General features: G+C 35.7%; 1 protein-coding gene, 1 long non-coding RNA gene and 4 other non-coding genes across 8 annotated transcripts; 1 reads left to right on the top strand and 5 right to left on the bottom strand.

The window, feature by feature from the left end:
• Nucleotides 1–105: 105 nt before the first annotated feature.
• On the bottom strand, nucleotides 106–8,218 carry LOC135683213 (uncharacterized). Of its 2 annotated transcripts, XR_016143867.1 has the most exons (9): nucleotides 8,122–8,218; nucleotides 7,331–7,463; nucleotides 6,840–6,943; nucleotides 6,365–6,394; nucleotides 5,795–5,857; nucleotides 5,518–5,580; nucleotides 5,236–5,314; nucleotides 861–4,696; nucleotides 106–245 (listed from the first exon to the last, which is right to left on the bottom strand). It is a non-coding gene; the product is annotated as an uncharacterized LOC135683213 (long non-coding RNA). The 2 variants fall into 2 exon arrangements; XR_016143868.1 differs by lacking the exon at nucleotides 106–245 and having other exon boundaries at nucleotides 4,573–4,696; nucleotides 6,832–6,943; nucleotides 8,122–8,217.
• LOC135684063 (small nucleolar RNA snR60/Z15/Z230/Z193/J17) lies at nucleotides 5,401–5,482 on the bottom strand. The gene has a single exon (XR_010515850.2). It is a non-coding gene; the product is annotated as a small nucleolar RNA snR60/Z15/Z230/Z193/J17 (small nucleolar RNA).
• Nucleotides 5,679–5,757, bottom strand: LOC135684066 (small nucleolar RNA snR60/Z15/Z230/Z193/J17). Its single transcript, XR_010515853.2, has one exon. It is a non-coding gene; the product is annotated as a small nucleolar RNA snR60/Z15/Z230/Z193/J17 (small nucleolar RNA).
• On the bottom strand, nucleotides 6,033–6,114 carry LOC135684065 (small nucleolar RNA snR60/Z15/Z230/Z193/J17). The gene has a single exon (XR_010515852.1). It is a non-coding gene; the product is annotated as a small nucleolar RNA snR60/Z15/Z230/Z193/J17 (small nucleolar RNA).
• On the bottom strand, nucleotides 6,469–6,538 carry LOC135684060 (small nucleolar RNA SNORD24). Its single transcript, XR_010515848.1, has one exon. It is a non-coding gene; the product is annotated as a small nucleolar RNA SNORD24 (small nucleolar RNA).
• Nucleotides 8,219–8,279: 61 nt separating the features above from the next.
• Nucleotides 8,280–19,808, top strand: LOC135683208 (mitochondrial sodium/calcium exchanger protein). Of its 2 annotated transcripts, XM_065198406.2 has the most exons (16): nucleotides 8,280–8,628; nucleotides 10,211–10,366; nucleotides 10,999–11,051; nucleotides 11,367–11,424; nucleotides 12,139–12,250; nucleotides 12,556–12,723; nucleotides 13,275–13,400; nucleotides 13,741–13,914; nucleotides 14,724–14,848; nucleotides 15,090–15,222; nucleotides 15,566–15,687; nucleotides 16,163–16,240; nucleotides 16,809–16,884; nucleotides 17,373–17,453; nucleotides 18,075–18,139; nucleotides 18,477–19,808. In XM_065198406.2, exons 1-16 carry the CDS (start codon nucleotides 8,470–8,472, stop codon nucleotides 18,666–18,668), a joined length of 1,878 nt encoding a protein of 625 aa, XP_065054478.2. In that variant the 5' UTR covers nucleotides 8,280–8,469; the 3' UTR covers nucleotides 18,669–19,808. The 2 variants fall into 2 exon arrangements, with proteins under 2 accessions (XP_065054478.2, XP_088965335.1); XM_089109209.1 differs by lacking the exons at nucleotides 8,280–8,628; nucleotides 10,999–11,051 and having other exon boundaries at nucleotides 10,242–10,366.
• Nucleotides 19,809–21,511: the final 1,703 nt, after the last annotated feature.

Here is a 21,511-nt window from a genome sequence, read left to right as displayed (position 1 = left end):
ACTTTTGAGAAGAATAATTAAAGAATTGTCCAAAACGGGCCTTTTGGCGCAGAAAGTTCTCCAGATCGAGCTGAAGTAATATTCTTCTTGCTTTGATTAAAGTCTTGCTTTTTTAAAGGGCATGTGTCGCATTAACAGTTAGCTAATAAAACAAAATCGTGGAATTCCATTGTTTCGTGACTTTTCATTTCTTCTTCTTGAATTTTTACTGCTGTAAAAATTCACCCTCGATTCTATGCTGTGTACTAAACAAAAAATATAATTGTATTGCATTAGCCAATCATGTTCACGACACATTCTCTTTAAAAAGCCTAATACATACAGTTGGACTCATAAGTTTAAATATTAAATAAAATTATTGAATGTAAAATTTGAACACAAAATTTCAACTAAAAAGAAGAATTTCAACTAAATTTCAACCTAATATTTTTTGGAGATAATGCGTACATTACTATCAAACATTTTCAACACTTTTCTTATAATAACAATTTCAAGAATTCTTTTGGCAACCAAAGTCCTAGGAAGACACTTCAAGGCTATAGGCGTTGAACCCAATCCTCAACCAACCAATTTTCAGAAGCCAACTTTCATTAGAATATCTGCCCGATAGGCCCGTTCAGTAAAACGTTGTGAACTTCTCATTTTTCGAAAATGCTATTTTTATATTTTCATGAATGTTGCCAAACTATATTTGCGCATAAATTATATCTTTTTAAGACTTATACGAGAACTGAGAATGCACCAAATGTTATTACAGAATATATTACATGTATATTAATCAATTTATAATGCAATACACGAGTTATCATTTTTCAATAAAAGGTCTGCGCACTTTCTGTTCTGTGGTAATTTCTACGTACTCGTTTCCAGTTAATGGCCTTTGAAAAGTAACAGCCATGAATGACATCGTTGATCTGACTTGAAGACCAACAACAGCTTAACACTTAAGTCCGGTTCCCAATAAATCGTCAGCAGGTAGGCGACGGTCTGCGACAGTCTGCGTCAGTCACCCGATTTTATGGGAACACTTTCTTCCGATCGTTACGACTGTGAATCGTAAAGGTCGGGAGAGTTGATGTGAGTTTTACTTTCCCGACTCTTACGATCGAAGAAAATTTTAATGGGAACACGGGTCGCCGACGTCGCCGATTCACTTTTGTTGACAAACAATCACATGTATGTAATTAACCAATCAAATGAAAGTGATTTGTCGCATTTTGCTTGCTGTTGTTTTGTTGTCATGGGAACACTTTTTCTTTGATCGTTATGGAAGATGGAAGAAGGGATCGGCGACACGTTCCCGACTCTTACGATTTTATGGGAACCAGGCTTTAGTAAAAGTTTTGTTCAAGTGTCACAGTTTGCTCAAACACTGTTCACTCTTTACCCAAAAATAAAAGAATAGTTGGAGAGAAAGGTGATAGAAAATAGAAAAAGAGTTCTATGGCAGCAGGTTTCTCTCGCCAAGTGTAACAATATAAAACAGTTTCACTTTATCTCAGACTAATAAACGCAGCATTGAGAAAAAAATGCAGATTATGACACAGTTAGCAACAATTCTATATGAAACCATTTTTGCTTAATAAACTGCTACATAGCAATAGCCTTGAAGAGTGCTTCCCATATATTGTTCGTCAGAGTTACTCTCATACAAAGCAAAAATAGGCGGCATGGTAACTTGAGATAATTTCATAAGAAAGTTGCGTGGTAATCGCATTCCTTGCTGCTTTCCATCGTCATAAAACCGATCTCATTGTAGCTGTCCCTTCCTCTCGTTGGAAAGAGGTTCTAGAAACGAGCATTGAAAAGGTTTTGAAATGACACGTTGCATTTCTTCGCGAAAGACAGGAGCAAACGTTTTCTGTTAGCAACGAGGATTCAATTTAAAATTCCTTGCGTGATTTTATTTCTATTCGGTAATATGGTTGTTTATTGTTTTGCAAGGATTGAGAGAAATTCAATAAATAAATCACAAGACTATTCGTAAATAGAAAACATGTTTTGATGGTATGACTAAATGTCTAGACCCTACATTCTGCTGCGTTGTTTCCATTATTTGTAAATTGAAATGCTCTTTTTCTGAATGTTTTTTAAATATTGTCTTGTCTGTCTCAAACTCAAGCAGAATGAGGACGTGGTGAAGAAAAGCAATGACATATGGAATTGAAAGTAGAACTGCTGCCAAAGGAATAAGAATCGGAAAAACAACAACATTCACAGTCTGGCGTTGAAAGACGGCTTTAAACAAACCACAATATTGCTCGATACATTAGAAAATTTCTGTCTAATAAGCCAAGGCTTACACGATTCAATTTACACGATACACAGATTAGATAGAAAATCCTGTACATCATTGAGTTTTCTATAAATCAAGCATTCTTGCTATATGTCTGAATTTATCTAGCTCTTGCTCATCTGATTCTGTTGAAGATTCTGTTTAGAAAAGGAGTAATATTCACAGAATGGCTGGAATGGAACTAGCGGCTAGTTCCATTCCCTTCCAGCCACTCTGTGAATATTTGAACAAAATGCACTCTACAAGTTCAGTTTCATACCTGTTTTCCAGTGATAAGCTTTCGGGATGATTCAAAACAATTGAGATATAGTCTATCACATGCCAGATATCTTCATTGTTTGGCTAATGTTGATGAGAGACGAAAATGAAAACGCTCCCTCGATGAAATTCAAGCTATGAAAAGGAAAAAATGTTATCAGTCATATAACAAAGCAGAAGACTCATTTTGCCCTGCCAATATAGTGTGCCAAAGAGATGACGTCATAAGAATATATTCTTAAATTGTATGTATTTGGACATATTGTCTAAAAGAGCACCATAAAAGAGCTCTTGATGTGCAGAAACAGGCAGATCCGATACAAATTGCCATGGCCACACTAATATAAGCTTTTTTCTAATTAAACGACAGTTATTGCGCCTTATGAATCCGACCAACACAATCCGTTAGCAAATTTCATAGCTATATCTCAAGAAATCTTAGTATAATTAACTGATTTTGTATATTAAGTCGTATTTCAATGTATTCTTTGTGCTTATGTTATCAAAATTTATAAATTTAAAAAAAAAGATTTTTGCCATGCCATCAATGCCACTGACGGCCTGTTACGGCTTGCTAAATCAATATTTTAGTACTTTAAAGCCAAGTTCCCATAAAATCGTAAGAGTCGGGAACGTATCACCGATCCCTTCTTCCATCGTCCATAACGATCAAAGATAAAGTGTTCCCATGACAACAAAACAACTGCAAGCAATAAGGTATAGTAAATTCTTTCCTGGCCGTGTGAAGAATCTACCATAAATCAAACTCTTCGTCTGATGTTTTTCGAATTTTCGTTGAAGAAAACAAAACATATCATATTTAATTTACAAAGTACCAAAAGTTCGTCCGTGGTTCAGTTTTCCTCTTCCACATCCTCCTCGTGTCTCTAAAAGTCCCGGATGCACCCCCGTAACGTCCAATATTTCCTATAAAGGCGCCAAATCATTTTCCTTTGATTGGTTAGTTACATCAGGTGATTGTTTCTTAACAATAGTTGATCGGCGACCCGTGCTCCCTTTTAAATTTGTCTCCCGACCTTTACGATTCACAGTCGGCGCAGTCGTAACGATCGGAAGAAAGTGTTCCCATAAAATCGAGAGACCAACGCAGACTGTCGCTGACCCTCTCACAATTTTATGGGAACCAGGCTTGAAACTTCAGTTGTGAACACAACCCTTTATTGAGGTTCTTTTAATTGAACCAAGAATACTACTTGAACCGAGAACAATCCTGTCTAGATACTGCTTGGTGGTAATCGATAGCTTCATTGCAAGTGGTATAAAAAAGGCTTATAATAAATATCTACTGCTAATAAAACCGATCAGACTTATTTAATGCCCCTTAAACATTGGTGACCAGCGTGATTCTATGGGGAGAGGTGCTTTCGTGACCTGCATCGTGTGACATATGCCAATTCGGGAATTTACCGTAGCAGCGGGGATTTATTCAAGGATTTACGGCATTCCTCCATCGATTGATTTTGAACTCTTATACTCTATAACTTCAACAATTTTCACAAATCTGTTTCTGTCAATTGCAATGATAGAACTATAATTACATTGCATCTGGGTCTTCTTTTGGGATACTGTCAAATAATCCTGAAAGTCTTAACACTAACACACAAATTTTTGGGGGCTTGACTGATATACTACAGAAAGATAAACCATTATAAAGTAAAAAATACTTTCAGGTTTGATGTATTCCTAGATTGTATATGAGAGTTAACAAAGCTAGTAGATAATTTTTATAGGCTCCCACATATTGCCCCAGGTCTAAAAGAATTTAATTTGTCGAATAAATAACAGGCAATTACTTCAATTTTGCATACAAAATTTAGAAGCAGGTTGCTTCAGCTGGACAAAGAATGGCTGAAACACCACCCTGTTTCTGGAAAATAAGTTCCACTGCACCAAAGAAAAGACTACAAGAGTATTCAGCAAATAATAATGCTCTTTCTTCAACTCAGAATGAACTTTGGCTGCACTAAAGAATAGAGATCCAAAAAAAGACAGACAAATGTAGTTATTGTAGAAATTTTGCTTGTAAAACTACATGATAAAAATTCTAGTTAATCCTCTGTCTTGCATCTCATGTTCTTTTTGTTTTTATTGACAGCACAGCAGTGAATTTCTCTGCAAGGCCTGGGGAATGAAACAAAAATTTGCAAGGTAATAGAAGCAGGTAAAGAATGTAACATTACAGGGACATTACCTGAAAATATGGAGACAAGGGATTGCTTTTGTAAGGGAATAGTTCAATCTAGTGGATTTTGTCGTAACTAAGGAGTAAATTAGCAAAATATTAAAAAATTTGATAACATTTAAAAAAGTAAGTTTCACATACAGTTCAATTACATATCTAATACAAAATATCAATTGTAGCCCAATGTCTCATATAAAACAAAGACAGCAATCTGCCTTATTTTAGGTATATACTTTGTGTCTAAAGTAATTGATAAATCAACTTAAGGATGTCTTTACAGGTCTGCATGTTATTAATGGAGGGTTTAATTACTCGGCACCATTTTATAAACCTAAACTACAAACTTGTACATAATAGACTGTTGCTCAGAGAATTGTAGTCAAATATTCCTCCATGGTGGAGTCAAGATAAAACTGTCATCATACCAACAGTCTTGCTACTATCATAAAAGACCTGCAGTAAAATCAAGCTAACATACCATGAATCACCCTGGCCAGCTCCAACCTTCTCCAACTGGGCTTTAGGTCTCATTTATCACTAGTTGCAGAACCACCAATCTATTGAAAATTTCAAACTGTCAAAATTGTTTGGAGTTTTGAAGCAAAACTTTTTTTAGTATAAAGAATTTGTGTAAAAATTCATTAGGCATCATCAGTTAGGAGCGAAAGAATATTTATGTATAAATCATGAAATCAGCTGAACTATGAACTCATCATCTGATGCCACCATAGAGATGTGAAGTAACATTGACTGAACATACCAACAGTTAGGAAGTAGACTTTGCCAGTTCAAGCCAGAGAGGACGCTCAGTTAAGCTTGATATCTGTCAAATAAAGAATTTCATAGATATTCATAACGATCAGCTATTGTCAAGGTAGAAAGCATTTGTGTGGAGCAAAAGAATATATATGAAAATTCATGAGGCATCATCAGTTAGGAGCGAAAGAATATACATAAAATCATGAAATCAGCTGAACTATGAACTCATCATCTGATGCCATTATTAAGATTTTGTAAAGAAGATTGGACAAACATACCCATAGCTAGAAGGTAAACTTTGCCAGATCAAAATTTTTTGCATAACCACCTGGGCTTGGTATCTGCCAAGTAAAGAATAGAAATGAATATTCACAGGTTGAAGAAGAAAATAAATCTTCTTAATTGCAAATATCAAAAAAAGATTATATATATAGAATACAAGGATTGAATGAAAATTTTAAATATTCTGAACAACTTATTGTCAAGTTGCAAAAGATTTTGTATGGGAAATTCATTTGGCATCATCAGTTAGGAGCGAAAGAATATTTATGTATAAATCATGAAATCAGCTGAACTATGAACTCATCATCTGATGCCATCAAACTACTTCACAATAAATTTAGAAAACCATTTCACTTGAGAAACAAGTATGGTCAGAGCTAAAGAGATCAAATAATCAAACTTGTCTAAAATAGAGACATAAAAGAATTCACAACTAAACATATATATACAAAAGAAAGATAAACTATAGATAACATAATGGACAGTGAAGCCTTGTTAATAAGTTTTTGGGATCCCAAACAAATATAACACTAAAATATAAAACATTTCAATAAGGAAAGACTTACCTGAGAAAATTTGATCACACTATTTTCAATCTGCAAAAAACACAACCCATCATAAATTTGATACTGCATTAATTAATACCATAATTTTTGTTTTCTTTTCAAGCTGCCTCAGAGATCTTGGTGGTCAGTCTAATCACAGGGTATCAGTAGTAGCAAATAGTTTCATCATTGGCAGCATTGACATGGTAGCAACAGTGGTGATCTTTCGTGCACTGATGAGACTCTAAGGAGCCTGCAGAAACTATTTTCTAGATCTAAACAATTTATACAGCAATCATAAGTTTGATTTCTCCAGAAAACCGTACTTCATCAACAGTCTTTATGGAATCAAAAAATACTGAAACTTGTTCTTTTACAAACAGCTACAAAAAATATATGCCACTCTCATGCTTTGAGTGTTGAAATAACTGAGAATATTTAGAGGAACTGGTCTTGTTGAAAGTTGCAATATGTTCATAACTGCTAACCACTGTACCTGATCAATACTTGACAATCCTGATTTAAATGCTCATTGCTTTTGCATGTTTCCTCAGTTAGTCTAAGCAACCAGCAGCTGCATAACCAAGTAAAAATATCCACCTGAAAATTTTGAAGAATCCTTTGATATTTTATCCTCTAAACTTGCAAAAGGTATACCACAGGGAACATATAGACAAAAATTTTACCCAAGTTTTTTATATAAGACATATATATAAATGACAATGTTAACTTTATTTTCATATTCACATAATTCAAACAAACTCTTATACAACTCTTTTATGATGTGATCAGAGTAAAAAGTAAATGGATTACAGAATCTTTTAATTCAAGTGCTCAGATTCTGCCACTATCAATTCCTCTTTTAAAATCAAGGAGTTTCCTCTCATATGTCCCTATGAGTAATCATCATAGCACTTGTAAAATACATGAAATCCACATTCTCCAAACATATATTATACAAAATAGTTTTGTTATTAGAATAGCTACCTTTGCTTAAACTATGGATCCTGCAAACATCATGGAATACCAGAGTTCCAAATGAGGAGAGTGAAGGCAGGGTCATTGCATTTTATATTCTTCATGACTGGTTGCAGGAACGTCATATTCTTGAGTCTTCTTGCTGTAAATGTAAGTAGAAAAAAGCTAATATTAAAACAAAAATAGCACTGCAAACTTAGATGTACACAAATGAATGTTTAAATGTATAACCAAGATCATAGGTTGATGAAGTGTCCTACTTCTTTCTAATGGCGCCTGAATTGTCCCTTGTTAGCCCCCAAGATGTCCCAAATTGCCCGACCAAGCTTCATCTACATCAAGTCAAGTCAACTGAGTGCTCAGATTCTGTAACTATCAAATTCCTCGTTTAAAATCAGAGAGCTTTGCAACTCTCATATGTCCCTATGGTTTAATCATCATAGCACTCAAAAAATCTGGTCTGGTGACAAGTAGGCCTAGGTAATTTAAAGGAATACTCTAGAGATCTATCTTGGCTAGAGCCTGAACTTTTTAGGGGCTAATGCAAAGACACGTCTCTAGCTAAGGTCATCGAAACATAATACCACTACAATCGTCTGACTTTTAGAAAAGTGGGAATTTCTATCTAAGCTCATCCAACCTAGACCACGTTTCAGCACGCATGGTTTTCACACACGAAAATACTTTCAAAAATTCATTGATAATTAGGTAAATTGAAAATAAAAGAGATGAGCTTTTAGATGAAGGGACCCAATCCGGCTACAGCGATAAAACACAGAAAGGTGGTTAATTTCACGTACTTATCCTTTTACATCCTTTGCTGTTCCAGATGCATCACATGGCCGAAGGAAAAGAAATCACCTCATGGTGGGAAGCTTTTTATAGCACTAGAGAACTCTGGGATAGCTAAGGGATTGTGGGATAGGTCAGCTATGTTTCGTTTCAGTGCAGACAGTTTTTTCAAACTGAGGCTTAATCAATGAATCAATTGTAGAATCGGAGATATCACGTGATTCTGTTTCCTGTTTTTCGTAATTTTGAGGCTGTCATATTTAATTAAGCTACTGTCTTTATTGTATAGAACATTAATATGTTCAGTGACAATGAGCTGAATATAAGTTGACAAAGTTTAGGCTTATATTGGGATCATGCTCAAAGTACAAAAGACAAGAAGCTGTTGTCTAACAACACTTTTAATTTTGTTAGTAATCGTTGGTAGCAGATGTCTATCAGTGGGGGCAAGATTAACGATTGGAAAATCTAACACTATCAAAGTATTTGATGACAATTCAAAAGAAAAACAGGAGGTTTGTTGAAGCCAATGAGATCATTTCTCTATTGAAAGTAAAAGTTGGACTTCATTTTTCTTGGCAGGAGATGCATAGATGAGCTAAGTACTACTGTTTCAAATATCATGGGCTTCAAATCTCATCATAATTAAAACACCAGTCTGAATTTCATGGCAGTTTTCCATGGGATCCAGGGAGGGCACAAGATATTATCAGTGAGTGTAAGGGTACATTTGTGATAAGTGTGCACATTTGAGTATGCATCAAATTTCTCAGTGATTCTTGAACGTGTGCATATCTTGTAAGGCACTTTTCCTGTTTACATCAATTTTACATCTCAGGGAATTTCATGATTGAGAGTTGAACTATGCTTACAAACGACTACCATCAGTGGCTGTTATTCAAATTCCAAAAAATTTGGCAAGTAAAGAGACGATTTGAAAATAATGTTTAGAAAGGACAAAAACAAGATCTGCTAAGATCTAAAGGGTGATGTCGAGCAGGGCCACTGAGAGGGGAACAAAGAGGCAAATTGCCTAAGGGCCTCAATGTCTAGGGAACCTCACCATAAAGAAAAGAATTCCATTTTAAGAATAGAATTAATTCGTTTATTGTTAAATTATAGTAATCAGTTTATATATAGTATGGTTTATAGAATGGAAATAATAGTAAAATGTGACAATAAAACAATTGAAATGAGGTGATATTGAAATAATTGCAAGAAAATGACTGCAGAATATTTTGAAGTGTATTTTAAGCTAATCTAAAAAATAGGGTCACAAAATTTTTTTGCTTGCTTCGCTCGCAAGTTTCAGTATTTTTTGATTCCACAAAAACTGTTGATGAAGTATGGTTTTCTGGAGAAATCATGCTATGAATGATGTATAAACTATTTAGAACATTTTCTGCTTGCAAGGGGCTTTCTTTATCAGTTTTGCCCCAGGCCTCTCTGAAACTTTTAGGCAGCCCTGATCTCAAGTGGATCACTCAATTTAGAATGACTTTTTCCAATCTCAGTTGCGAACAAATTTAGAAAGTCACTTTGCCATATTTGAAAAAACTTTTTAATTTTAGCCACATCCAAAAGCATGCCCAAACCATGCCCATCTTTTGGGTATGCAAGAGTGCACCCATCAATTTACAAAAATTTTCTCAGTAGTCCACTGTCAAGGAATAAATACTGGATGGTACATGTTTGTCCTACTTGTAGGGATCCAGACTGGAAAATTTGCCTCTTGCAGGGACAAGTTTACTTTAAAAATTTGAGACTGCATGCCTGAAATCATACACTGTCAGTTATTTTTTAGAGTTATTGATGTTAAATGTTATTATCAAGGGATTTTTCATGGCCAGTATATTAAATCATGCACAAATGTGTGCGGGCAATATATTTTGGCCTGCAACAGAGTTTCCAGTCTGGGTAGGGATTTTAGAAACTGACCTAAGGTTACCAAAGGAGAACTCCAGAAACGCTTCTGTCAGGATATATTTACTGACATATGTATGATCAGGCCTTCCATTTCCATGAGACCCAAAAAATGTCTCCAAATGAAACTATTAAATCAAACCAAAATAAAATTTTTCTAATCTTTTTGTTAAGGCTGACTGTTCTGATGTCAGAGGCTTGAACTCCTCCTACCAATGCAGTTTTGTGAAAGACACTGGTGACTGCAGATATTCCACTGGATTCCTGCAATATAACAGTTTTGTTTACTGTCAATTTAGAGGCAATTCATCATGGGGGTTGGTAGTTCTGGTAGGTTTATTTTTACATTTTTAAATATTGTTGAGATATATTTACTCATTCATCCAGTGATGAAATTGCAGGTAACATGTAACTCTTGTGTACAAATATATTTAGCCAAAATTATAGATCATTAGTCAATAAAGGCTTTACAACAAATTGCATGTCAAGAAGGCTAAAGCAGCTCAGTACATCATCACATGATCTATAATATTGCTAGCACGGTCTGCAAAAAAATTTTGAATTTCTTTGAGCCATTTATTCTTTGTATGCAGCTGCTTAATAACAACCAGTTGCACTGTGTTCATTTGCAGTTAAAAATCAAATAATGTATTTAAAAGTACTTCTTCAGTGCTTTTTCCAAAATCTTCCTGGATAAAGTACTTTCTCAAAACCTCTCAAACATTTGTTATATTTAGCTCTCTACCTATCATGTCAAAAAGGTTTTTTTTGCTCCCACATTACTTTAAAACAATCTGTATATAGATTTATGATTACCTTTGATTGTTATTTGTTATTTTTATACTTAAAAAGTACTTAATTGTGCTGTTTTCACTCTTCCTTGTTTTCTACAAACATTGCTGTTTCAAAGTCTTGTTCAATTCTGTAGAAATTAAAATTCTAAGAAAATTCTTCTATTTTAGCTTCTTCTATTAATTTATCTTTTCGTTGCTCTTGGTATCACTGCAGAAGAATTGTAAGTTTCTTTCCTTGGCCTTGTATTATGAATAGAGATATTAATTTTGTTGTTAACTTTACTTACAGGGAAATAACTGATACAATGCTATCTTGTATTGGCCACATTTTAGTCTTTGCTAACGGCTTTAACAAAATAGAATTTACTTTAATAAACATCAGTGTAGGGAGTATTAGAATTAATCAGTATTTTCTTCCCTTTAAAATTTTATTTCTTTTTTAAATTTTTAATCATGTGACATGTGCCCTCAGTATATTATACATACAATCTTAAAATTTAGCTTCAACACTTCTTTACTATTCCATTCATTTTCAGCTTCTGTCCTTGCTTGAAAACATTCTCTAAAGCTCTACATATGAGTGACAGTGTTGCAGTATCCTTTTCACAGTCCATTTCTTTTGACCACATAGTGTCCAAATTTTCTAATGTGCAGCTATGTATCAAAACTAACTGTAGGGTCTTAACAAATATTCCCTATTGGTTTCCTCTGTTATGCTCATGGTACCAGATACTTTTAGTCCAGACACCAATTATAATCAGTTATCATCATCATCAAGCATCAACATTATCAGTCAGTTCTACCTATATTGTTATCCTTTTTCTTAGGTTTATCTTAGGTTTGTCTTAGGTTGTATTTACGTTACTCATTGTGTTTTCATCATCATCATCAGCAGGTACCATCTTCTATCAGAAGGTTGGCTACCATGACCCTCCAACTATCCCAAAAACTGAGTTTTGGTTTGTTGTCATGGTCATAGATAAAACTAAGGGGCTAATAGTAGAGATGGGCCCCCAGAACCACCTCTACAGTGTTTTTAAAGAGACACCATCCCTCTTACCAGGAGTTCTTCCGCCCAAAGCTGTTGACCCCTGGAGCCCTCCTTGCCGTTCTCCTGTTGAGTTAGTCGTTGGCCATCGCTCGTAGCCCTGAGCTAGGGAATCCTGCCAGGTGGTACCAGTCAGGCTGGTCAGGCTGGACCTGTAAGCTAATGGAGGGAAGGGACGCCTTAATTCCCCATTCATGTCCTGTCGGAGCATGCCACTGCCCTGTGTTTTACATTCCATGTTTTCACTTGACAAATGTCAGGGAGTTACACTTCTGGCCCTTGGTAATGGAGCACCAGATATTTTTAGTGTGTTGGCTGCACTGACATCAGAAGGACAAGACACTGCACCTCTTGCTTTTCAGGAGCTCTTTGGTGAATACATTTTGTACTGTTTCGAACAGATCTGTTATAAGTCAATGACCGAGGTGAAATTTTAGCAAGAGATTGGATGCTCTAGTTGCCGTGCTGATGTAGTCTCTATAACAAAATAATGCTTCATTTTTGCAAACTTTTGAGGGGGCGAAAACCTTCAGTTCAAATAATATTCCTCTGAGAACCTCTTAGAATCTATTTAAAACCCTTTAAGGTGCCAAAAATTGAAGTAAAACCTTTGCACTGAAAATAATGTAGAAATTAGAAAACAAGCAAATACTTTGACACTGAAAATTCTTTTTCAGGGGCAGGTATCTTTGTGACTACAGTAGTTGCTGGAAGTATCCAATTGCGGAATTCCTTCAAACTAGCAAGGAGACCATTCATTCGTGATCTGGTCTTCTATCTCAGTGCCATCAGCTGGACATTTGCAGTTATGTATCGAAAAAGCATTCAAACAGCAGAAGCCATTGGTATGAAAATTTAGTTCTTCAAATTATATATAGATGATAATAAATTTAATTCTTTATTTAACATTTTTAGTGCAAGTTTGTTGCAGAGTTCTCATGTGATGACATCATCAAAATCTATTTCTAGAATTGTTGAATTTGGATCGCATAACCCGAAAAAGCATCATGAAAAACCTCTACATATGCAAAATCAGCTAAATATGTTGCGAATTTGCTGAGATTTGGCCACAAGGGGAGAGGCTCTTTTCCCCATCAAACTTTCTGTTAGCGGAATTTAAATCTTTCAATGGCCATATCTCAACCGATTTTTGACATAGTTAATTGGTTTTACATATTCAGATGTATTTTATGGTTTTCTTAAAGGTTATATGGTCAAAATTCAAAATTTCTAGGAACAAATTTTGATGTCACACCTAAGAAATCTATTGCCAACATTAACTTTATTGGATTCACATTGAATAATATTTAGTTTCATGTTGTCTACTGATGTAAAAGAAATCATTCTCTGGAATTTAACTTTTTTGTACTGTATCTCGGTCTTTTTTTGTTCAAAGGTTTCATTGTTCTCTATGTTATTTACGTGACACTCGTTATTGCGGGCCAAGCTGTCAATAGAAGCATGAGAGCGAGGCGGCCCTCCTCAATATCAAACGACCATATCATAAATCCAGGAAATGAAAGTAAGTATTTGGCCAGAATGTTTGTTGATAAAAGCCAATTGAATATTTAAAACGTGTTTTCTTTGCGCTGGGAGTTTAGAAACATTTGCAGAAACTTATAAGATCTAGCTACTTCAAACCAGACCTTCCGTGGCTCTAATGCTTTTGAGAGGTCCTCGATAAACGTTGCTTAGCCCTTTCGGCTCTTTATTACCTATCTAGGAGGCAATTGACTGTAGCTACAGAATCATGCTGAATAAAAGGGATTAAACAGAAATATGGTTGATAAAATGGTGAAAAATGGCAGACTTTGTTCAGAAATCTGTTCTTTGAATGCATTTTCAATTGCTCCTCTCCCTAGACATATACAAACCTACACGGTTCCGAAAAAGACGGGCTTGGATCGAGGACCTTCACGCTAGCGCAGATTTCACTGACTTTGACCCTAACGACCGAGCACTCGTGATTGGCTCGCAGCATCACCGCTATTTACCATCAGCTGCCGACAATGATTCAGTGGCTGGAGAAAATGAAAGTAAGTACTCGTGCTATTTATAGGCTCTTGCGCAACCGGCATGCTTAGCGGCAGTTGTCTTGAGAAATCGATTGTGTTTTGTATTTTCATGCAGTTCGATATTAGGCCGATTTTGAAAATATAGCCGCAAAGCGCATACCGGTTGCACAAGAGCCTTTATGGTACCCACGTTGTGTCTTTATGGTACCCATAAGCCAGCTGGTAGCAACTTGAGCAAGTTCTCTGATCACTTTGTGTGCTCAAAAGGTTTTTGTCTTAAATACGTTCAGGTAGGCATCAGATATGCACAAGCCAATAGATGACCATTTTGATATACAGAAGGCAATAGGGTGAGCCATCGGTTATGTAAAGGGCCACAGGATGAACCACTGTATAACAAGGGACGTGATTCTGCTCACATTCAAGCATAATAGGGTTTCACCAAATAGAGTTTCACCCTCTGCTTAGGTAACAGTTTTCAGCATTTATTTTAGGAAGGATTTCTCAAAGTTAGTTAGATACATCCTGATTAAAAACTTTCTGCTCCAATTTATTTAAGTATTTCCTCATATACTCCGTCGATATGCTTTGATGTACAAAACAGCTCCAAGTTTCAGCTCTGAATGTAACGCTTACTTCGATCGTACGCCGCTTTTTGCTGGCCTGCTCTGCATACTCCAGTGTGTACAGCTCCGTCAATGCCTTATCTAGCACTAAATTACAGACCAGTAAGCATTTTTCTCCATTGCTGCCTCACATAAATCTACGGTATAAGGTGAACTCACTCTAGTTCTTTATTTGTGTTTTCATGTGTCAATTTTCATTGGCAGATCAATTTCAAGACACTGATGACGATGATATTCCAGAAGAGGGTGTTGTGGAAAGACTGACAGGGTTTGCTTATAAGGAATGGAAAGCAAAGGCACTATTCTGGAAGTTTTTTGACATCATCAAGGTACATTGCCTTATGAAATTTGACAGAACTCTGCCCAACTTTGTAACACAGACTTGAGTGATATTTTCACATTTGTCCTTTTTCCGGCAGTTCTTTCTCAATAGAGCAATAATGTTCTGGGAAGATCCATACTTAGACCCCGTAATAGTTTAGCATCCACTACGCGAATGCTTGCCACTAAAATCAAAAAGCATTTTTAGTGATATGATAAAAATCGTCGCGTTATCTTCTTTTTTCACAGATTCCGTTGGAGATTGTTCTCAATATCACGAACCCTGTGATAGATATTGACATTAAAGGCTACAGATGGAACAAATATTTGATCATGCTACAATGCTTTATAAGTCCGGTTGCCTGCGCCTTTATTACCGAAGGTATTTATTCTTCGTTTAATTAGCAGTTTTTCTGAATAAAATTTTCATACCTGAACTATTTCTATATCAGCACATTTATAGAATTTTTTTTAGACATTTTTGTCATTTTCTCAACGAACCGGAACCCATCGAGTAAGGTTTTTGTGAATCACCTCTTGCGATTCACTGGAATTCCTTTCCTATTTAACCCCAACCCCTCCACTAGGAACCTATGTTGCTGTTTCTCTATCATAAGTAGCAAATCATCATTTTTATCTTACCCTATTTTCATACAGTGTCACACAGATTGCAGTGTTATTCATGTTCCTTTTTTATTTATTTTTATGACCCATTAATTTTGTAGAGGCGTTTACGAATGTTATTAAAGGGATCGTTGTATGGCAAGTACTTTTGATGATTGGAGCTGTTTTAGCACTCCTGGTGATGCTGACAACAACAGCCCTTAAACCGCCAAGGTTTCACTTCGTAAGGTTTTAATCAATATTCCTCTCGATATTATGAAAGCATCCCTTCTCTAATTGTTCATTTTAACATTTTTCTTCAAATTTTTATCATATAAACAGAGCCAACAACAGAGCTCATACCTTACTTTGTTAGAAGGGACAAAATTCACATAAAAAGGACCATGTATCTTACTCTCTTCGCTTACTTTGTTTTACCTCGAGCACAAATCAGCTTTAGATGTTTAATGCTTGCATACTTGTAGTTAAGTATAATGTTAAAATGCCTATTTTCAGTATTTTCCTTGCAGTGTAAATATGTAAATATGTTTCTTACCGAAATGGCCCAATGGCCAGTGAATACAGATCCATAGGCATGATAAAATCTGTTGATTCTACCCTTTTTCTTTTAATTCTTTTTGTTTATTTTGCAGCTGCAATGTCAAACCACCTTTTCATCAGCAATTTTCAAAAATAATTTTAATTTGTTTCTGTTCTAGATATTTGCGATGGCCGGATTTATTGTGTCCGTTATTTGGATTTATGCATTAGCACAAGAGATCGTGAATCTGCTGAAGGTAACCGAGATTTTCTTTGCCGGTCATGATTTCATGTGTAATAGGCTTAAAAGCCGCAGTGGAACAGGGCCTAGATATACTTGGGAAAGACTGAAGTCTCGTCTGTTATAAGACCCCCACATACCATCGAGCCCAATTTCATTTATAACGGTACTTTATTTGTAAGAAGAGACTGATGTTAGCCTAAAAGGTACTTTGGTTAACCTTGTTTGATCTGATGTAGAGTGTTTATCTGACGAGGAGAGGATGCAATAATAAGACGCAAAACCTGTAAATAAATATTACCCGATATGCCGGGATGGGAGTTCACCCTAGATATGGCTTTGGCAGTGGGCTACATACCCCCTCCCATCTTGGTCCCAATGTGAATGCTGTCAGAGGCAGATCAAGGCTCCAGTTTAACCAAGAATTTGCATGGCTTTTTTTACTACTCTAAATTTGCAATCGTCCTCATTAACTTTTAATTGAGTGATCTGAATTACAGTTGTCTCACACCATGTATTGAAGGCCTCTTAATCCATTTACCTATTCAGAAGTCTCATTTTTTGCTGCTTGAATCTCTAAATAGACTCTAGGTATTTCACTGGGCATCAGCAATGCTGTCTTGGGACTGACGCTTTTGGCATGGGGCAATAGTATAGGAGGTATGTTGTTACCATCTACTTTTTCAGTTGTTTCGCGACCTGACGCTTTTGCCCACGTTTATGTCCCCGCCTCGCTTCGATTCAGCAATAAACAGGAGCATATTCACAATTAAACCTCCCATCAAAATTTTCATGCCTTTGATATATTGCAAGTATCCCTTCTTCTAGGCGCTTACTCTACTTAGGAATGCTAGAACAGACCCAACCTACTAGATATGATAAAGTTAGCTCAGAAATAAAATGGTGCTGTTTACGATGATAGCGTTTTAGTATATGAAATTCAATTTGACATTAAAGCACATATTTTGCTAGTAGAGTACCTTGAAGTAGCCTTTTCAAAACAGAGCACAATTTGATTTAGGAAAACCCGGTCACTATACGAATGATATCTGGCAACTCCATGTTTGGAGGGCAAGCTTTTTGCTAATTAGAAGTCTAAACAAAAATCTTTTGATTTTTTAAATAAGTTTATGCTTCCCGATTTTCAGATTTTATTTCTAATATGGCAATGGCCAAGAATGGAGCTCCACGTATGGCGATAGCAGCTTGTTATGGTGGGCCACTGCTCAGTATCCTTTGTCATCGTAAAATTGAACTTATCCTCATTTATCCATTCCAGTCGCCATCTTTATTGATAAATCCTTTCCTTGTCATTCCTCCAGATAAATGATGTTTGTTTATTGTAGTATTTTGTTTTCTGGTCAAGGAAAAGGATACCGATGTGACCTCTTTTCTATCAATTACAAAACGCATTCTGATTTGATATGCTTTTTCTGATGACATGATTCAACCATGGTATATCATATCCTTATGCCTCAAGCTGTTGTTAAATGCTCTTATGCAACCGGCATGCTTTGCAACTTTGATTCAAAACCAGCCTAATATCGTACTGCCTGAAAATACAAAACAGTCAAATTTTTCCTCGCGTGAAAAGTCAGCTGCCGCTAAGCATGCTGGTTGCGCAAGAGCCTTTAGGCCATAAGGCTATGCTCAAAAGTTGAAAAAAGATACTCAAAAGAGTGTTTCCCTCTAATGCATGGTACTTTTTCACCGTAATTGCCGCTAACACCCACTTCACCCTGTTTCGGATTCATTTATATTATTTTTACGTGCAAACTGGCATATCCAGTCTTTTTAAAAGTATTTTGGGTACCTCCTTATTCTACTATTGTACCTTAAGACATTCACAGACATGGTGTTGGGCGTTGGTATATCGTGCACATTTTCATCGCTGACTCATCACGGACACGTAACGGTATTTTTTTAGAAATTTTCAAATGTGCAGTAAAGTTGATGCTTTGCTTCTAATGGCAATAAGTTAGGTCTTTTCTGCCTCAACATGAAAAACTCAGTCCTCTAAATCTGCCAAAGTTGATTTCTGAGCAAAACTTCATACGAACAGTACTTAAAGCTACTTCTACTTTCTAAGAAACTACCATCACAACAGGGCAACACGCTTTTGATGGTTCTAAGTTGCTATTCCGAGTTTCACGCTTAATGCGCTAACTGCTAGAATATAATTGTTTAATTTGTAATTTATTTTCTATTTTTTTATTTATTTATTCATTTGTATCATTTTTCTTCACATACAGCTCATTCATGGCCACTTACAGTACATTCTGTCCGCATCGTTTCTTGGTATCAGTCTCATAGCTGCGTTGGTCCTGATGCCAATTTTAAAATTCAATACCTCAAAAGTAGTTGGTGTATCTCTCATTATTTTTTACTTTGTATACCTAAGCGTTTCGCTTTTAAATGCGTTTGGAATTCTGTCCAAATTGTAATACAGGATGGAAGTATTTTCGATTGAAAATCCTCGATGTTAATGGTATAATCCTTTGAATATTTCAGTAAAGAAAGCTGGGGCATTTTCTTAAGGTACTTTTTCATTTATAATCTAAAAGGTTACGGCTTTAAATCTTTAAATCTGGTAGCTCCTTGAAGTTGAAGCTACCATTTTGAATTCTACAGCGTTGTATTCTTTGAAAACATTGCTATAATTTTTTAATCTAGTAACACGTGCCGGTTTTTTAGCTTTTAATCATTGCATTTCAAGCACCACCAAATTGGACCTATTTCATAAAACATTAAAGGGCATGTGTCGTGAACATGATTGCCTAATGCAATACAATTATCTCTTCTGTTTAGTACAAAGGAGGGAATCGAGGGTGAATTTTTACGGCAGTAGAAATTAATTTAAAAAGAAATGAAAAGTCATGAAACAATGGAATTCCACTCTAAACGCTTTTATTTCATTAGCCAACTGCTAATGCGACATATGCCCTTCAAGTAGTCGATGCGTTTTCTTATTCCAAAGAACCTGTAAATTACAAATTTATATTAGCATTAGTCTGAAATAAAAAAGACAGAGATGCAACCGCTTCAGAACATTATCACACTGTAGAATTTATTGGATCATTTAGCAGCAGTTTCATACCGCCAGTGCAGAGGAAGTGTATTATACCAACTGTAATATACCATCTGTGCTATATCTAAAAGTTCATATTGTATTTAAATAAACTCTTTAATTGAGTATAATTTTAATTTTCTTACAATGTCTACAACCTTTATTTTGAGGTAGTTTAACTTTCAATTCAAGAACACACCTTTCTTTTTTACGGACGTTTTCCACCAAAATTGACAATATGCGTCAGGTTAAGGAATCATCTTGTTGATCGTTTTGTTTTAAGATTTATTCACCAACAGGCATAAAATAGGCAGTAGTAACTGTAATTTTAGCCACTTTGTTTGTATGCTGAATGAATTGATAATGATTAAGAAGGTCATGATGATTGGTGATCGTGATTGTTGTTGATGGCTGATGATTAATTATATTGACCCTGATAACCGTGATCGTGATTTGTGATCGTGATTGGTGATGGTGATTGGTGATTGTTGTTGATGGCTGATGATTGATGGTATTGACCCTGATAACCGTGATCGTGGTCGTTGATTGTGATTGGTGATGGTGATCGTGATTGTTGTTGATGGCTGATGATTGATGATATTGACCCTGATAACCGTGATTAATCGCGCCAATGATCTTGACAGAGACTAAAGTTTCCATTGCCGAAATTAACCTAGTTTAGTCCTGCAGTCTAATGTGTTCTCTACCCTTGAGCTTCTCATTAAATTGGTGTAAGCCTTTTTTAGCAGTAATTCAATATTCTTGGTAACTGAGGTTAATAGCTTTGAGATGAGTGTAAATATGATTTTAGCAATTGTCCAGGGCTAGGTAATGCCCGTTCGATTTAATTAAAAAATCGTCTCAATACGAAACATGTTGATAGTGCGAGCAATGCTCTTGTAAAAATCCCGAGCTTTTTGTCAATTATGTACTATTTTGTTAAAGAACTAATTGAACCCTATAATATTAACAATTGTATATGCGTGTGTGATAATTTTTTTTAAAACTCTGTAAATTGCTTAACCCATTAAAATGATTAACCATACCGCTTATTATCTTCGCAACATTTACTTTCACTGCAACTTGCTTGTTTTCTGCATGTCAGTTTTTATCATTTTAACACCAGTGTTTAAGCGAAAAAGCTTTATTTTGGGTATGCTAAACGTTCATGGCTGCAAGAGCGCTCCTATACTGAATTTGAAGATGATTTTGAAAAATGAAAAAACATAGGTTTTTCTTTAGATTGCAAGCCATATTATCAGAAATTCGGGTTTTTATAACACAAAAACCGCACTTTTCAAAGACGCCTGCCTCCCTTGAGGGCCATTGCCTTCCTTGCTCTCTTTAAATTTAGGAATGTTTTTCATTTTCCTATAGTTCTGCACATTTTTTGGCGCTTTACCACCTTAGCTACAATTTACCTCTATAGCGTTGAAACACATTTTGCAAATGAGAAATTTGCTTAGGGTCACGCCAGGCAATACACCCAATCCTCTTTTAGTAGCTTATCTTATGCTTTGTAGAATACTGATTTCAATTTTTAAGTAGTTCGTACAATTTGCAGTTACAAACAACTGCATTTCGACAATTGGACTGTGTTACGAGGAAAGGAATTTTTCGATTTGCTGACGTAGCTTCCATTTTATCAGTGTATTTCGAATGCCCTTACCTTTGTGCATGAAGCCGCAAACGCGTACGTCTGCGATTCGAGAGATAGATGGTTCCAGCAAATAGTGATGTTTATTGTAGTTAATTGAAATGAATTCAATTTTAGAGACCCTTAAATCGATAAAGCAATCAAGTATCCCGATGCTTAATAAGCTGTAGTTGATATATTGCAGGAGAAGCAAAAAATTCACTATTTCGCTGTTTGCAACGATTCTTTTCAATTTAAGTAAACTACATGACAATACTACTACCACTTAGAGTAGGAAAACGAAGAAATATTCTACTTTGACAAATGGTAATGATGAATTTAATATTTCCCTTGTCTTATTTTATTGTATACAAGATCGAGATTCTGCTTAGGGCCACTTCCGCAAAATAACCGTAATGAACAATAAAACCACTTCCCTAAAAGTGATAGCCAATTCTTGCATCAGTGTCTCATATCACTAGGGTGTCGAGGGGCAATTCATTCTTGCAAATAGCGGACACGATATCCAGGGCTTATCAGATTAGAAAATGGATTTCCATCAAAGATGAGCGAGGTTTTCATAG

The sequence above is a fragment of the Rhopilema esculentum genome, chromosome 7 (genome assembly GCF_057945365.1).
Source record: "Rhopilema esculentum isolate cy_ngs chromosome 7, ASM5794536v1, whole genome shotgun sequence".
In the NCBI taxonomy this organism is placed as follows: Eukaryota; Metazoa; Cnidaria; class Scyphozoa; order Rhizostomeae; family Rhizostomatidae; genus Rhopilema; species Rhopilema esculentum.
The sequence above is the reverse complement of the archived record's forward strand: the minus strand, read 5'-3'. Positions and strand labels throughout refer to the sequence as shown.

Bases quoted from the DNA above. Each gene is read 5' to 3' on its own strand.
- LOC135683208 (XM_065198406.2), top strand. From the start codon at position 8,470: ATGCTCAAAGTACAAAAGACAAGAAGCTGTTGTCTAACAACACTTTTA. The intron at 14,849-15,089 runs GTACATTGCCTT...CTTTTTTCACAG, and splicing joins AGTTTTTTGACATCATCAAG to ATTCCGTTGGAGATTGTTCT. The intron at 16,241-16,808 runs GTAACCGAGATT...ATCTCTAAATAG, and splicing joins AGATCGTGAATCTGCTGAAG to ACTCTAGGTATTTCACTGGG.